This window comes from Sus scrofa, chromosome 15 (genome assembly GCF_000003025.6).
Source record: "Sus scrofa isolate TJ Tabasco breed Duroc chromosome 15, Sscrofa11.1, whole genome shotgun sequence".
Lineage (NCBI taxonomy): Eukaryota > Metazoa > Chordata > Mammalia > Artiodactyla > Suidae > Sus > Sus scrofa.
Genome location: NC_010457.5, coordinates 75,327,724 through 75,346,047, shown reverse-complemented (window position 1 = coordinate 75,346,047; position 18,324 = coordinate 75,327,724). Strand labels below are relative to the sequence as shown.

The 18,324-nt window shown below is 41.2% G+C and overlaps 2 protein-coding genes across 3 annotated transcripts in view; one reads left to right on the top strand and one right to left on the bottom strand.

Moving 5' to 3' along the window:
• Nucleotides 1-6,877, top strand: part of SPC25 (SPC25, NDC80 kinetochore complex component) — a 32,105-nt gene extending 25,228 nt beyond the window's left edge. The window contains exon 7 of one of the 2 annotated variants that reach the window (XM_013984238.2): nucleotides 6,221-6,877. In XM_013984238.2, the coding sequence (XP_013839692.2) occupies nucleotides 6,221-6,285 (65 nt within the window). In that variant the 3' untranslated portion in view covers nucleotides 6,286-6,877. The remainder of the gene's footprint in view (nucleotides 1-6,220) is intronic. The other variant, XM_021074793.1, reaches the window with a different exon arrangement.
• Nucleotides 1-18,324, bottom strand: part of NOSTRIN (nitric oxide synthase trafficking) — a 63,005-nt gene that overhangs the window by 854 nt on the left and 43,827 nt on the right. Inside the window, 8 exon segments of the mRNA XM_021074794.1 lie at nucleotides 2,359-2,521; nucleotides 3,774-3,833; nucleotides 5,335-5,460; nucleotides 8,774-8,862; nucleotides 10,456-10,564; nucleotides 11,414-11,481; nucleotides 11,484-11,538; nucleotides 11,635-11,733. Coding sequence (XP_020930453.1) covers nucleotides 2,359-2,521; nucleotides 3,774-3,833; nucleotides 5,335-5,460; nucleotides 8,774-8,862; nucleotides 10,456-10,564; nucleotides 11,414-11,481; nucleotides 11,484-11,538; nucleotides 11,635-11,733 — 769 coding nt within the window.

The window sequence follows — 18,324 nt, the reverse complement described above, 5'->3', positions numbered from 1 at the left end:
TGTTGGTGGCCATAATATTTGAGGATGTTGACTACTAAGAGTATGTCTTAGTTACCAGACTTTTCTTTCAAGGCAGCTTCTTTCCATTATCCATGCTGCCTTCACAGTCCAAAGTTCCAAATAGCAGCTTTGCACAGTAGTATAATCCCTCATTCCACAATTTAGATAATATGAATAAAATATCAATTTGAAGACAATTCTTCTTTATTATTTTATTTTTTTCTTGGCTGCCCCCATGGCATGTGGAAGTTCCCCCACCAGGGACTGAATCTGAGCCAGAGCTGTAAACTATGCCACAGTTGCAGCAATGCTGGATCCTTAACCCACTGTGGAAAACCAGTACAGAATTTTTTTTTTTTTGCTTTTTAGGGCCTCACCCACGGCACATGGAGGTTCCCAGACTAGTGGTCAAACCAGAGCTACAGCTACCAGCCTATACCACAGCCACAGCAATGAAGGATCCAAGCCGCCTCTGCAACCTACACCACAGCTCACAGCCATGACAGATCCCAGATCCTTAACCCACTGAGTGAGGCCAGGGACTGAACCCACAACCTCATGGTTCCTAGTTGGATTTGCTTCTGCTGTGCCACAACAGGAACTCCATGACAATTCTCTTTTAAAGCAATGGTTCAAATAAATAGAATTCCTAGGAAACACATGGCTATTCTCTAATTCTCTATTTAAAAAAAACCAACAACAACACTATTCCCTGTCTTGTGTGAGACAGTCCTTTTCTTGGATGATTCTCATACGTCAGAGTGGAGATATCCACCTCACTCAGGATCCAAGAGCTTCAGCATCATCATGAGGTCATTTTCAGTCTTTCATTCTTCTCCCCAGTTTTTTTCTTTTTTTTTCTTCTCTTTTCTTTTGACAAAGGAGGCTGTTAACTCCCCTTCTATCTCTCCTTAGTCACATCACTATTTATTCTCGCAAGAAATCATTTTCAGTATAAGGTCTCCACCTAATGAGTTCTCACAGGTCAGTAGACTGACACAATTTAAATCGAAACAAGTAATTTAAAATCTTATTGCCAGCTTCTCTAGGCTCGTTCCATTTAAAGAACCCATGGAGGAGCTAAAGTATAAGTAGGCTTTTTCAACTGGCAGAGAACTGAAGACAAAAAAGGTGATCGATTTATTGAGTTGACTGTGCAGACCTTGGAGGTGGCATCTGGGACCTGTGTTCTCATTCATATGAAAAGTGGGATGATTTCATTTCCTTTATTTCCTTATTGGTGTAGGTAGCCTTGGGATGACATGAAGAGTAGCAAGGGGACTTCTATAACACTTAAACTTTTAAATTTAAGGCAACACAGATTCCAGATGAATGGAGGAGAGGGTCTACTTTCTATTTCCTTTTTTCTTGTCTTTTCTTACTTCTGGGCTAGAGGGAAGAGGAATTCCCTGCAGAACTCTGATTGGCAAATTGAGAAGGAAGCACCTGTTAACCCATGGCAAGTGCATGGTGTCCCTGTTGTTTAGCTGCCAAATCCATCTTCACTTTCTGTTGGCTCCGGGTGCCAGGTGCTGGTCATGGATAACAAGTGTTCTCTCATGACACAGTTCTTTCTCACTAACTTTTTATTTCCAGATCTCTGCCTTAGCTTTAACATCCAAACGTGTTTGCTTACTGGACACACAATGAAAGTTGAGGCTGGTGACTTTTTCTTATTTAATAATCTCAGGGTCTGCACTTTTACATAATACCTTTCCATATTAAACAAAAATCTGTGACACAGAGAAGGGGGTCTGATTCCTTCGATTGGTCCTAAAACCATTTTTTGAGAGAGAAGTTGAAGAAATATTAAGCTGGGAGTCTTTGACCCAGGCTCTAGAACTTGCACATAGACTAAGCCATGAGAGGCAGTCACTTCCCATTCCTGTATGGGTAGCTTTCTGAAAAGCGAAATGGTAGGGCTAGCTCTCTGATAACTCCATTAGTGACATTGTGGCAATAGGATTAACAGCATGACTTTAAGTTTCTGAGTTCAAATCTGTGCCAGTGCTGCCAGTAACTTTAACCAAAGTACTTAACCTTTCTGTGCCCCAGTCTCCTCAGTAATATTGGGCATAAATAATACCTACCACAAAGAGTATTATGAATATAAATTGGACGCTGTGTTTGCAGCAATGTCTGGCACACGGTAAACAATGAATAAATGTTAGCTCTTTTTATCGTGTGAGCTTTCTTTCTGATGTGCTTTATCATTATCTTCTAAGAAGCGTGATTGTTAACCTGAACTGATTTGACTCGGTAATACATTTTAAGGCTGCTGTGCTAAGACAGGAGTTTTATTCAAGTTAAAAATGTCAACAGGGGAAGGCAATTAAACTATGTGGGCATGATTCTTACCTTTTTCCAAATTCAATTCATCATCTTGCCTGGCTTGAAAAGAATATAAGGCCTTGCAAAGACCATTGCCGACCTGGGTCACACCGGAGGCTGAAAGTTGGATTGAGTTACAAGGATTACTGTTGGTCAGTGGGCAAGATGAACATGGCGCAAAGCACTTTAGCTATTTAGCTGTGTAGTATAAAGTTTAAATACATTGAAATCTTCTCAAAATGAAAATTTATAATTGCACATAACATTCATTCTTTGATTCAGTAACCATTTATGATGTACATACTATGTGTATGAACTATGTCTATTACATAATCAAAAGCTATAACATAATACAGAAAATAAGTCTGGAGAAAAAACTTGCTGTAACAGTATTAATGTAGTAATGGTGACATTTTAAAATTGTTTTCTGTGTAAACTTAACATCAGTTAGCTAATCTGAGTGGTGGTTGTATTCAAGCTTTGGAAAGCAAAAAACCAGTTTTGCTAACCAGAATAGGTAGGGGACACTTGGAGCAGGTGTTTCTTACCAGCATCCTAGGGTACTCAGGGAACTGTTCCTCAAATAATGCAACTGTGAGTCTTTAACATACTATGTGGCTTATAACAGCCTGGGTTTTATTGAAACTCTTTTTTGCCAAGTTCTAATCAAGAAACTAGAGAGTCAAGGTTATGGTAATTATAGTTGAACAACGAGGATAATGACATGCTTGTGTGGATATGCATGTGTGTATGTATGTATGTATGTGTGCATGCATGTTTGCATGTATATGCATGTATGTATTGTGTGTGTTAGTATTTCTGTGTATATATTGTGTATGTAAGTGCATTGTGCATGTGTGTGTATATGTATATGTGTATGTGTATACGTGTGCATGTATTATGTGTGTATGTGTGTTGAAAGGTGAAAGGCAGAGCGGTATGGACAAATGACTGAAGTCAGGTGGCTGAGCAAAGGGGGTGGGTAGGCCTTGGGGTCACCGTGTTTCTGGCAGAGAAGATGGGATTTCCATCAAAGTTTGGAGGAGGCTGTGGGGACAGAACTGCAGAGCTCCTCACAAGGGTTCAGGGGCAGGAGTGTGGCCAGCAAGGTTGCAGGCTGTCTGATTAGCATGAATGCCGGTCACGTGAGATACCTTTCACATCAGAGAATTCTCTTCCCAACCCTCCAGCTCTTCTTGAGTCCTTTCCACCATTTGGATTACATGTGCTCAGAAAGCTACACATTCTAACAAACTAATCAGTCCTAATCGAAATGTAAATGTCTTTGAACTGAAATGTGTCGATGTGGCTCTGAAAATAAAACACGACGTTAGCCATGTGCTTTACCAATAGGACCCAACCCCGAATTATTCTAAGCAGGAGATTACCTGCTGATGAAGAACTTGGAATCCTCTGCCCTCACAAGACGCCCCGCCCACCACATTCTCTAATCTCTTCATCAGAAAAGGCCGAGATATTTTTACAGAGCTGTGTGTCTGCTGCTGCATGAAGAGTGAAAAAAGAAAACTTATTTTTAATGACACTGTCAGCAAAAGTAACTCTTCTGCCACTGTTATCCTCAGGAATTTGTTTTTTAATTGTTGGGAGGAGGGTATAAATAAATAATTCCTAAACTCTACTATAGCATATTCCTGTTTCCGAAACTTGAATGAAATTTTCATAATTAAACAGTTACTGTATCGTATAGCCTGTGTTTGCAGTTCTGATCTGCACCCCTAGGCCAGATAATAACATTTACAACATTACTTCTACAAATTCAACTTTAATTGGCCTTAATATAAATGAAATTAGTATGATTCTGTATAAATCGGATTGAGACCCTGTTAGAGCTTGAGTCTCTTAGAAAGAAAACTAAAATCAACCATACTTTATTTTTTTAATTTAAAAAATTTAAAAAAATTTAAATGGCACAATGTTGTAAATCAACTACACCTTACTTTAAAAAATTTTTTAAATAAAATTTTTTTTTAAAAAAGGAAAACTGTCCCTTCATCACCAGATGGTTACAGCTCCCTCTTCTGATAGGAAATGGAAAAAAGTTACCCCTGTATATTCACATGCTCATCAATTCCTAAGATGTAACACAGGGAAAATATATCTCTGAAATTTTAAAAATTGTGCTCATGCATTATCTACATTATGTCCTATATTAAATGAACACGACTAATGCATATCACAAAACCTTACCATTTATGAATACTAAGATTTTGATTTAATAGAAATTTTACTGTAAAAGCACATTCAAAGGATAAAGTTAAAATATGAGAAGGATGGACATTTAGCTTCTTTCCATGTCTTGGCTATCATGAATAGTGCTGCAATGAAACATATGGGTGCATGTATCTTTTTCAAGGGAACTGTGAGAAATAGAGCGTATGTGTGATTGGGTCACTTTGCTGTACAGTAGAAACCGAGAGAACACTGTAAACCAATTGTAATAAAGAAATCACTAGGAGTTCCCGTCGTGGCGCAGTGGTTAACGAATCGGACTAGGAACCATGAGGTTGCGGTTCCGTCCCTGCCCTTGCTCAGTGGGTTAACGATCCAGCGTTGCCATGAGCTGTGGTGTAGGTTGCAGATGTTGCTGTGGCTCTGGCGTAGGCCGGAGGCTACAGTTCCGATTCGACCCCTACCCTGGGAACCTCCATATGCTGAGGGAGCGGCCCAAAGAAATAGCAAAAAGACAAAAAAAAAAAAAAAAATCATTAAATAAATAAAATATTAGATAAATAAAATATGACAAGGAAACCAAAGTGTTTTTACTTCCTATTAATGTACAATGAATACCAAGAAGGTACTCATTTGTGCTTAGCTCTTGTTACTGTGCTCAAAAAATAATTGTTTATCTTAAAACCCTGCAACTGGGGATTGAAGCATATGGCACATGTAATTTATAACAGCTTATCTTAACTTGATGCTGCTATAAGTCATTCCATCCAGCAGCCCAGTCAAGAAATGATAATCAACCTCTTATATGTTTACCTTTTCTTTCCACCTGAAGATGGAGTTACTGCAGGGATGGCTGGGTTGAGGTCTTTGCTCGAGTTCTGCTAATATGGATGACAATTTGTAGGAGTTTGCTTGCAAAAGGTCTAGTTTCAAGTTGTTCTGTGGATATATCATTTGACAGTATGAGTAAATTTCTAGAAAATGAGGTACGACTGGGTGGGTAAAGAGATATCAAGATAACTTCCAAAATGACAAAGAGGTCCAAAAAAGCACACATTCAACGTGCATGCAGATGTGCACAGAAAATGCTGAAGAGAGAAAAATAATGGAACTTCAAGAGGTCTAGAGGAAAGCCTTAATTGTTGAGGGTGTCTTATTTTGGACTCTTGTAAAGAGGGCAAACCAGAAATCCTGATAGATATATTATTCAGCATTTTGTGGCAATGAATAGATTTACTTGATTTTCTGCCGAGCAAGGAGATAGAGAATGATTGTTGACTGCAAAAGCTAGGCTTTCAGAGGACTGTGAAGAAAGGCAATTGAGCCATAGGTGTTTAACATAAAGAACAGAACTGGATCAAACTAAAATGATGTAAGGCATTACATTGTTGTTATTGATATGTTACTGTTTCTTGCAAAGGCAAAGTCTTATATTACCCAGAAAGTGTGCAGTAGCGCTTCTGGAAACTGGAAACTATATTCTGGGGTATTGGAGTATAAAAATAAAGAGTGACATTAAAGATATTCTCCTAGGCTCTCCCTGTTCTCAATTTGATCTTGAGCTAGAAATTTTGTAAAGACTTCTCTATCAAGTTGTGTTCAGGCAGGATAAATCATGTCATAGAATCTAAACATTGGAAGGGGGTCTGCTTATCCAACTTCCTCCACCTCATTGTCACTTCCCTTTCCACACCTCCAGCATGGGGATTCCTAATCCTGCCAGGAGGTCACAGCCATGGACCGAACAGCTCCAGTGGATGGTGAAGGGCTCTGATCCTTGGAACAACCACTGCTTGATGGACAGCCTCATTGAAGACGAGATCAAAATCATAGCTTCTACCCTCAGATCTAGCCTGCACTCAGAGAGCTTTCTAGAGCAGCAAATCTTTCTCCTGTGTGATGCTCATTCCAGTATCCAAAGGCAAGATCTGCTCTAAATACCTCCCATTTCTGCAACAGTTTCTTAGAGAATATGGCATGCCAACCTTCCTGCTTCAAAAATGGCATTTGAAGGACCAACAGCCAATTAACTAGGAAGAATTTCAATAAAACAGAGTTTCCTCCTGCAAGAAACCTTCCCTGTGTGACGCAAAATCTACCAGTTTCATGAGTGTCTCACCACCAGATGCTGAGGTGTGTGATGGAGTTATACAGATATTTGGTATCCACTATTTGAGGGCTCTTATTGGCGACATCACTAGATATCATAACCACTGTAAATTCAGGGGTCAGATCCTCTCTTGTCTTGCATCCTCCACTTTGCGAATCAGGCCAGTTGTGCACCCAGATAATCATGGCACGTCCTACTCTGGCAATGTCAATGACAAAATTCTATGTAAAACCGAAGTAAACTGATAGCATAATGCTGCCATAAAATGCTCTTTTGGTAAATATCCTTTGCATTGAATTAATTAACATTTTATGCTATTGCAGAAAATGTCCTAGAGTCTGTTTTATAATTTTATAAAATTGTAGCCACATGTATTACATGTAGCCACAAGGACATTAGACCTTTGTTTCTAAGTGAACAGAATTCTGGCCTTTCTTTTCACAAGAAGGGTCAGGTTTGTTTCTGCAACAGCCTCTCTGCTAAAGCAAGCAGCTGCTAAAAACAGATAAACTACCTGGCTGCATCTTTCTACTTTTACCAAAGAACTAATGAAACTGTCCACTTGGACAGTTATTAGGTACCTACTTTTACAAGAGGGTCAGTTAGGCTACATGCAGGGAAAAGGAAGCTAACCCAGCTTCCTGGATCTTTCAAAATTGCTAAAGATTTGATCTCTTCTGAATTTTCTCATAGTAACCCCAAAACGCCAGTCACAGCAGAAACCCTATATCTTGCGCACATTGGTATAGAGATTCGTATATAAAATTCACAAGCCTTTGCTAACTGACCTTTTAATGTGGGCTCCTCTGAAGAGGTCTCATTGCCATTGTTCCCATGAATGTCTGAGGGCTGCCGTGCTCCAGGCTTTTACCATAAAAGCCTGGAGGCTGCCCTCTGCTGACAGTACCCACACCTTCCCTCAAATAACCTTGGCCCCTAAAGGGTGTTTTGTTTTGTTTTGTTTTTTGGTGCCACTCCTGCAGCATATTAAGTTCCCAGGCTAGGGGTTAAATTAGAGCTACAGCTGCCGGCCTATGCCACAGCCAGAGCAACGCCAGATCCCTAACCCACTGAGGGAGGACAGGGATCCAACCTGTGTCTCAAAGATACTATGTCGGGTTCTCGACCTGCAGAACCACAACAGGAACTCCTTTTTTTTTTTTTTTCTTTTCTTTTTTTAATTAAAAATTTTTTGGAGTTCCCATTGGCGCAGTGGTTAACAAATCCGACTAGGATCCATGAGGTTGCAGGTTCAATCCCTGGCCTTGCTCGGTGGGTAAAGGATCTGGCATTGCTGTGAGCTGTGGTGTAGATCGCAGACATGGCTCAGATCCTTACTGCTGTGGCTGTGGCCTGAGCCAGCTGTAGCTCCGATTAGATCCCTAGCCTGGGAACCTCCATAAGTCACGGGAGGAGCCCTAAAAGACAAAAGACAGAAAAAATACATATTTTTTTTTCAGTTTTCCCCTTGTTTCCCTGGAAGTTCTCGCCTCATACCCCACCCAGACTGACATCTTCCCTCCGTGTGACCACATCCCTCCTTTCTCCTGTTATTCTCAGAAGACCCTGATGTTAGCTCAAGGATGAACGAGGAACAATGAATGGGAAACAGCATTTCAATAACAATTACCAGGATTTCAGCTCTCCTCTGTGCACCTCGCTGGCATTTGTATTTAGAATGCATGTGAAATATTCTAAATAATACTTCATTCTCACAAAAACCCTTTGAAGTGGGTACCAACATCCCCACTTTAAAGAAGAGAAAACTAAAATCGCAGGTCCCTGTAAACAGCAGATACAGGTCTCTCCGAATGCAGACTCTGCATTTTTGGTCACTTCTATTAACTGGGGTTAAGTATGCATGGTTTCCAGACCTTGACTGAATGATTTTATTGGGGGGGAACTCTATTTTAGGCTCTTTTTCCCCCTGGGAGGACACTAAAGCAGACATTTCTAAGTAGTTGGATTTTTCCAGATTCCTCAAGCCACTTGTCGAGAAGCCGGCTGTGCAAGCTCTCTGACTAAACTGTCCTATGTCATGAGAAAAGAAAGGCAAACTAGAGGTCAAATGGGCCAGAAAACAAGCATTCTAAAAATAGTCCTTTCATCAAAATCTAGGAAACGCACTCTGCAAATATTTACCTCATCTATTAAGGCGGCTGTGTTTTTTTGGCTCTCTGTGTCTGAGAAGGAGGAGTGGCTGGTGTAGGCTCTCAGCATTCGTTCCAGGCCTGAAAGTGAAAGCACAGTCAGTCCCCATTCCTCCAACTGAGAGAAGGTCACATTCAGAGGGAGATGGAGCCCAGAAGTGTTGCCTGAAGCATTTCCCAAATGGCTGAGGCTCTTTCTGTATTGTAGTTGCTACTAAATGTTACTGAGTGGGTGACCTGTACCCTTCATGTAATGAGATCTGAGAAATGATGGTGCTTCAGAGTCTTGGTTGTTATTTTTCAAGGCGAGGTTTTTTTTGGGGGGGGGGGGGCCACAGCCACAGCATATGGAGGTTCCCAGGCTAGGGGTCGAATCGGAGCTGTAGCTGCCCGTCTACGCCACAGACACTAACTCGTGATCTGAGCCACGTTTGCAATCTACACCCACGGCTCACAGCCATGCCCGATCCTTAACCCACTGAGTGAGGCCAAGGATTGAATCCACGTCCTCATGGATACTAGTCGGGATCGTTACCACTGAGCCATGACAGGAACCCTGAAGCTGAGATTTTGAATCCTCATGATTGACCCATTCCATGCTGGCTTCCTAACATTTACCACGATGTTAAGCTCTCCTCAGCTGGTATTTACATTTTTAAACATTTTTTAACATTTTTTTTCTTTTTTGTATTTCCTATCAAGAATTACATGGCAATAGCAATGTCTCTGGTCCACATAAAATAAGCTCTATATACCAGAATCATAAGTGTGGAGTCGTCTTCATTACCTGTAGCATTTTAGAGCTGCTTCCTATTCTATACATGCCTAACCTCTAAGCATGGGATTTAATTTGAAAGATCCTCACATCATTCAGGAACTTAGTTTAAGGAGAAACAAAGTTGATCATTCTGTAATGTACAGAAATAGTGCATCATTATGTTATGTACCTAGAACTAACATAGCCTTGCACATCAGTTATACTGTAATGAAAAATAAATTAATTTTTAAAATTTAAAAAATTGCCTTTTAACACCCGCAATAGAATAAAATAAAACAAAGTGGAGGAAATATAAAAATAAATAAATAAATGAATAAATATAAGAAAACGAAAAGGCTTTTATTTATTATTTATTTTTATTTTTTGGCTTTTGTCTTTTTAGGGCCACACCCATGGCATATGGGTTCCCAAGCTAGGGGTCGAGTCGGAGCTGCAGCTGCAGGCTTACACCACAGCCACAGCAATGCTACAGCAACGCTGACCCTTAACCCACTGAGTGAGGGTAGGGATGGAACCTGTGTCCTCATGGATGCTGGTGAGATTTGTTTCTGCTGAGCCATAACGGGAACTCCCTCAAAGTCCTTTTACATAGGAGGTTTACTATGTTTTAAACCAAATGAATTGTCCCTCAATATCAGCCAATTTCAGGAACACACTAAAATGCTACATTTCTGGAAATAGTGGTATATTGCTCATATAGACCTCACAGATCAAAATGTCTTTTTTTTTGCTCTTTCCTCTTTTCTTCTTAATCTTTCATTATTCACATAAATTAGGCTTGACATTTGATCCTTTAAATGAGATGATCCCTGTGCCAGTCAGGAAAAGCACTCTGAATGCAGCCCCCCAGTGGAATACTTTCCCTTCCCAAGCCAGTCACAGAGCTAATTACACACCTTCCTGGTCTTGTGAGGCTTTTTCAATATCTTTTTGCAATCTCGACAGTTTTGATTTTAATGAAGACACTTGCCACTCTTTACTCATTGCATTCTTAGGGTCTTCTTCCTTTAGGGGAAAAAAAAAGATATTTAACAATTTAAGGGGAGAAAAGTAAGAGCTACTCTTCCTAGTTGCAGTGAGACATTCATTGATTTTTAACTTGATGGGAGAAAAAGTGAAACAAAAAAAAATAAAAGCAGAATAACCTTAGGTTTCCTATCGATTTGTTGACATTTTCTAGACCTACTTAACATGAAAACATCTTCTCATTCACAACCTGTAAGTATACAGGTTTGCACTTTCTTTAGCAGGAAAAAAAATATTCTTGGAGGATGAACGTTACCATAGCTATTTCATAGTTTTTTGATAAACAAATATCTGTTGGATGCTTATTGCTCCCTATTTATCTTTATTCAAGTTAGAGTCCTTTAATATCAACATGCAGTACCATGTGTGTGCCTCAGGGGTGGAACAAAGGCTGATTGTGCCCTGTGTTGGCTGGCTCTTGGAAACACATGAGCTCTTCCCAGAATGGGCTTTAATTCAGTTAGGCTTGAAGTGTAACATTGAGATCTAGCAGTTCGAGGCCACATTCATTCGCCTGAATGGAACAGACAGGGGTGCGTGGCTCACCAAGAGCAAGGGCGTGAAAACTCCCAGGAGACTAGAAGACCAAACCAGGGAAGAAGGGCAAAGGGTACTGCTTACAGGACAAATGGCACAAGCAAAGGACAGAGGGAGGATTGCATAAAACGTTCCAGGAACAAGAAATTGACCAGTTGCAAGTCCATAGTTTCATTTACAAAACAAACATATTTCCTTTACAATTGCTCTCAGGTTTTTTCAAAGTGAATTCCCCAATATATTCATTACAATGGTTCCCATTAATGAAACGTCCTTCCATCCCCTACTTACAAAGTAATCAGTTAGTAGGAACTCAGATTTATTTTCTGCAGATGAATTTGCAGTTTCTTCCACGAGAGCTGGATATCTTTTTCGATATCTATCTTGCTGATGGCACAGTGGATCTGCGTGTGGCACTGCAATGCCAAGGAAAGCAGAACAAGGTTGGAGCAGACACCTTGCCTCCAGTTCTCACCATGCATAGCAGAGATGGCAAGTTGTTTACTACTCACTGTGGTCAGGGTTTGGCCAAAAACAGAAGTATGTTGGGAGTACTGGTTTAAGTTATTGCAGAAGAGATGAATTCTTTCCTTCTCCAGCTCCAGGATGCTCTGAAAAGAAGAAAAAATAAGATCAGCCTGTTGTTATACAAAACCGAAGTCACCCACTAAACACGGACATACCAAAGAAAGGCTGAGTGAACTTTTGTGCCTCTTGATTGTATCATATCCAAACTGGGGAGGGGGCAGATTCCCAGGTCAGGAATATGATTTGGTGTCTGTCCTATTTATCTTCCATTAGGATTGATTTAACTCACATACTTTGCCAGGCTTTTCCAAGCCAAAAGGTACACAGGTGGATGCCATAGGTTACCTGACGTTTACAAAGAAGGGGGCGAAGGAATCATTTAAAAAGCATCCCTGGGTTCTAGAAACAGAATGAAGCTCAATAAAATCCATGTCTGGGAGTTTCCATTGTGGCACAGTGGAAATGAATCTGACTAGGAACCGTGAGGTTGCAGGTTCGATCCCTGCCTTGCTCGGTGGGTTAAGGATCTGGCGTTGCCGTGAGCTGTGGTGTAGGTCGCAGATGTGGCTCAGATCTGGCATGTGGCTGTGGTGTGGGCTGGCAGCTACAGCTCTGATTAGACCCTTAGCCTGGGAACCTCCATGGCCGCTAGTATGGCCCTGAAAAGACAAAAAAAAAAAAAAAAAAATCCTCGTCAGTACCTTGGAAATGCAGTCAGACACTAACTATTTCTAGCATTGTTTGTACTGCACACAAGGCATTCTGCTGACTTCTGCAGGGGCAATGGTGATGAGCTGCAAATTCTCTGCTTAAGGAACTACGTGACAAGAGCCGAACCTGAAAGTCTGATCAATCACCATCCCAGCCTAAAATTGGGCCTGCGGGTCAGAGACCACTCTTTGACTGCCTGTTTTATGTGGGATGACAACAATGCCACTCCTAGAACTTCCCAGCTTTTAGCAGCGAAGAATAAATAAAGTGAGGGAGGTCACGGTTGCCTCACTCACCACTGACATTTAGAAAAAGTTACTTACTTGAGTCCTGCCACTCATTGCCACCTGAGCCGCTGATTGGTTATTTTGAGGAAATACAGAGAAGATCAGCAACTGGGTATATTGTCAGGGAAGGCCAGTCAAATGGAATATGCAGTGGGAGTTCCTAGGTCTTGTGGGGGCAGCAGGAGGCTGCTGGGTATGTGCCCAGACATGTGTGGGCTTTGACAGAAGTGGCAGGTATCTAGGACAGTGGCCTCATCCCCTTTCAGAAGGACAAGGCCCAGGCAATCCCCCTTTATCCAGGGGCAGGATGGGTTCCTCTCATACCCACCATCCCATCCTGCTCCTTCCACCACAGAAAAACTCACTCAGCAGTGGTCCTTCATGAGGAAGAAAGGCATCTTGGGCAGATTGGTGGGTAGCTTGACCATGGCTAGTGAGAAGCCTGGACTACATCTCAAGGCAGTAGGTGGGGGCGGTGGCAGGGCACGTCACAAAGGCCATTGGCTTCTTTGCCTCTCATCAGACCTGCAGGGCCACTGGCCTGGTCCTGCACCGTGTTCCCTTGTATCCCTGTACAGACTCTGCATTCATATTCTACTGTGATTTAATCTGTGGTATATAGTCCTTAATTTTTTTTAAATTTATTTGCGTAATAGTTACACAAACTTTACCATTTTAACCATTTTTAAGTGTCCAGTTCAGTGTCATTAAATGCATGCACATGGTTGTGTAGCCACCTCCACCATCCATGTCCAGGATTCTTTTCATCTTGCAAGTCTGTAACTCTGTACCCTTAAACAATAACCTCCCATTTGCTTCCCCCAACTTCCCTGACGACCACCATTCCACTGTCTGTCTTCTATGAATCTGATGACTCTAGGTAGCTCATTATGAGGAATCATGCAATTTGTTCATTTGTGCCTGGCTTATTTCACTTAACCTTAAGTCTTCAAGATTCATCCATGGTCTAGCCTCTGTCACAATTCCTTCCTTTTTAGACTGAATACTGTTTCACTGTTGTACATACTACACGTTGTTTACTAGTATGTAGTCTCTTTTTGTAAGTTTTATTGAGTATAGTTGATAACACTGTGATGAATTCTGCTGTACAACTAAGGGATTGTTATACATGTACATACATCCATTCTTTTTCAGATTCTTTTCCCATATAGATTACCACAGAATATTGGGTAGAGTTCCCTGTGCTATACAGCAGGTTCCAATTGGCCAACCATTCCATATAACAGAGTATATAGTCTTTTTAAATTTGCTATTAAATGTAACTGCTGGCAGTAACTGCTAACATTTATGTCAATCACATGCAGATTTTAATTCTGTGCCAGGTGTCCTGACATTTGAATCGGGAAGCCTGGAATTCTGCTCCCCCTGGCCACCTTCTTTGTCTGATCAGAAGCTGCAAAATTTTTATAAGTCAGTGCAAATGAAATAGCTTTGTTTCTGCTGTTGGTCTCCTGAGTCTTTCTCTAAGATCACAGGTCTTGGCCATTTGAATGTGCTCTTTGTGTCCCAGACATGGATTAAAGATACAGGAGAGCAGCTTAGTGAACACAATGCTTCTTCAAAGAGCACAAACATACACCTCTTCTAACAAACATGTAAAATAAATTCTGCTCAGTGTCTTGGACCACAAGTCCCTTGGACAGGGACAGATTTCAAAAGGAAAAAGTCTCTACACTATAGAAAAAGAGCTAGAAAGCAGCTGTTCTAGTTTAGCACTGTGAGCAAAGGATAGGACAGAAAACAAAAGCCAGGTTTGAGGAACATGACACATCCCTACTGGGCTGCTGTTTCTTTACTGTGACAAGTGCAGAGCCACTAGCATCAATCTGAGATTAGAATAACCGGGGTCCCTTGGTGGCGATGGCAATATCTGACAGATTTTAATTGCATTTCAGGGAAATCATTAAGATGATCAATGTTTGCTCATGAAAAGAGGCTGAGATAAATTCCACTGTACAAAGGGGAAATCCATATCTCATTTAATGAACTATTGCTTTCTATTATCTTGTTCTTTCTGTATAAAATATGTCGTGGAGAGGCAAGACACTCTGGAGGACCTCAGAGTGTCCTCCTATGATTTCACAATAGCCCATGTGAGCAAAGTGGGGTCAAGGAGTTATCAAGGAGAAGCAGACAGAGAGGTTGTCTGGGGCGCAGGCATCATGATAATTCTTACTCTTTATTCATGCTTTTCACTTCCTGCAGCCGTTACCTTCCAGTTTGTACCACCGTGGGAGCTTGGAGGAAATTCATTGTCATCGAAATTGTTTTCATAACACTGATCAAAGTGATACCTTGCTCTTTCTAGAGCAAGAACTCTCAAACTTTAATACACCTAGCAGTTACCTCGACCCCTTCCTAAAAGCATTCAAAAATTCTGACTCACCCCATCTTGGGAGGTGCTCAGGAATCGGAGTTTTAACAAGCACTCTAGCTGCTTTGAGACATCACCCTGGGGCCAGAAAGGGCCACAAGAAAATAAATTTTAGAATCATTCCACCCAGAGATGACGATTGTTACCATTCTGATGTATTTTAGTCTATGGAGCTATATGTGTATGCATGATTTCATCTTTCTAGTTACCTATCAAATTGTTCAAATTGGTATCCTGCTTTTTCATTATACATTATACACAAGCTACTTCCAATGCCACTGGTCTTCGAAACACCATTTTCATTAAGAGCCTTTCACATAGGATTGTGTGGAGTGTATTGATTCCTTTACTCATCCCCTTAATGTGGCCATTTGAATTGCTTCTTCCCTTTTACTTTTAATATATTTTGAACAAAGAACTGTGTTCCGTTTTTCAGCTACTTCCTTAAGATGGATTTATGGAAAGGAAATTAGGTTTTTCAACCAAGGTTCCAGGAGAGAATTAAATACTAATGCCCGAAGGCATCTAGTGCCTGCAATGAGTCACCATCTCTCCTTGGGTCTGGAGTGGAATTAGTCACTACCATCCTCGGGGAGTTGAGAAGATCATCACTCATGTTATGTTCTGTGTTCTGTGGTTCAGATGAAGAACACTGGTGAGAATGGGAACATTTTTAAGGCTCTTTGAACTTACCTGGCTTTCTAAAATTAATTCTTTGGGTAAGTACTATCAGTACCAAACATGATTTGGGGTCCTTTTTGGTAGTGTAGCTATTTTGTTCAAAATATATTGTAGATTATTTCCAGCAACTGAATTGCTTCTTCTTGGAAGGTAGGAAATATGGCTTAAAACATAGAATAATTATGAAGTAATAAGACTAATGTTGGCATGTGATTAATGGAATTGGTTCCATTACTTACTAGCTGTGCTTGAGACCATATAATATTTCTCACAGTATCTGGTAAACTGCCTCAAGCCTAGTTCAATGAATGTACCCTGAAAGAATTTGTAAATCCAAAAATGGAGGAAAAAAATGAAATTGAGTGACCCTGATTGTCTTGTTTCCACCTCTCACACTTCTAATAAAATACCGTCTTAAATGAGTTCAGCCCACTTTATGTGTCTTTATGAATATCACATTTTATGCCTATTGTCTGTAAGCAAAAGAAGACCAGAACACAGAGTGTAATATGCGTCAATGTCTTATTAGTACAGCCAAGGAGATCCAAAGTAAGGGAATCTTTGTTGTTAGGATGAGGCAAGGACAGCTCAACAGGAGGATCTCAAGTGGGTCTAGCGGGCTTGGTTTGGCACTCAGGAGGCAGAGGAAGGCTCTAAGGAAGGTGAGTAAGAGGAACTGTGTAAACTCAAATGGAGAGGGGGCAAAATACCAGTGCCCTCCAGTGGGGTGGTAAGCAATAAACCAGAAAACAAAAAGGATAAAAGGAAACTTTCTTTTCCTTATGGAGATTCTGACTTTGATAGATTTTCCACATGATTTGAATTGTTATAAAAAACCTAGGGTCTTAAATGTGTTTAAAGCTGAGTTAAAAGGAGGTCTTTTGAAACGTAGGTAAATATGCATCTTGTCCCATCAGGAAGACTTTATAAGCCAAGAAGATCATTTCCATGATGCTTCAACATACGAGGTGGGACTGCTGGAAGAGGGGTGGAGTGGGAGGAGAAGGAGAGGAGGACACTTACAGAAGAAAAAGACCCTGAGAAGAAGGAGAGGAAGACTGAGTAAGAGCCTCTGATAGGGTAGTTAGTAACAGCAATGCCTAACACGTCTTAAAGGGCAGCTAGATGTTCCCTGCACTGGGAATCCTGACAACCTAAGAACCATAACTATCCCCCACTGCTATGATGTAGATAGAAGGGGAGCAGACTGGAGACACTGAGGTTAAATATTTTTTTTCTCATAGCCCTTGAAGGGTGCCTGGAAGATGGAATAAGAGCAGCCATTTCCCTCCCATATCCCAACAGGGCTGCCAAAGGAAGCCAGCTTCTGTGGAAAGGCACCAGCTTCACTGAGAAGTCTTAGGGAGCCAGGTTGGAGGGCCAGGTTTAAGATGGATAAAGTCAGAACTTAAATCCTTAACCTTTTCTTACAAAGTTCCTCTGAAACCTATTCAGCATAAGCAAGGGGCACAGCAGGACCCTATGCTTGAAGGAAGAAATGAAAGAAGGGTTTCTTCTCATCTCTTCCCCTTTTTGCCCACGTCTTTACCTCTTCTTTAATTTCCCCTTTCTTCCCTAACTTTGCATCCATCCTACCTTGAAAATAGAACAGCAAGAGATGAAATATGGTCCATGGATTTCTGCTCCTGCATGGCCTTCCTTTACCCAGCTCTTGTTAGAGCAAAAGCTGCAGAGGGAAAGCCTGTGGCATCAGCTTGCCTAGATTGAATCCTGCAACCATCCTGGGCAAGTTATTTCATTTCTCTCAGTCTCAATGCCCTAACTATCAACTGGGAATAAAAATATTGCCTCTTCATAATGTTGTGATAAACACAAAATATAACACATGTGTGTATAAATACAGTGCCTGCCAGTCCTCAGAATGGGTTACATGTTAGCTGTTAGTGTTCACACCCTCACTGCGTGCTTATCAAACCACATCATGGTTGCTGCTTTTTGCATTTTTATTTTTATTTATTTATTTATTTATTGGTCTTTTTGCCATTTCTTGGGCCGCTCCCATAGCATATGGAGGTTCCCAGGTAGGGGTCGAATCGGAGCCGTAGCCACTGGCCTACGCCACAGCCACAGCAACGCAGGATCCGAGCCCATCTGTGACTTACACCACAGCTCATGGCAACGCTGGATCCTTAACCCACCGAGCAAGGCCAGGGATCGAACCCGCAACCCTGTGGTTCCTAGTCGGATTCGTTAACTACTGAGCCACAACGGGAACTCCACTTTTTGCAATTTTAAAAAACTTAAAACATATAGAGAAAAATAAAACAAAAACATTCATGTTCTTACCATCCAGGAATGAAGTAATTTAATTTGGTCATATTTATGCTCCTTAAAAAAATAACAAGTGTCCATCATGGCTCAGTGGTAACGAATATGGCTAGGACCACGAAGACACAGGTTCCATCCCTGGACTCGCTCAGTGGGTTAAGGATCCTGTGTTGCTGTGAGCTGTGGTGTAGGTTGCAGGTGCAGCTCAGATCCTGCATTGCTGTTGCTGTGGCTGTGGCGTAGGCCGGCAGCTACAGCTCTGATTCAACTCCTAGCCTGGGAACTTCCATACACCATGGGTATGGCCCTTG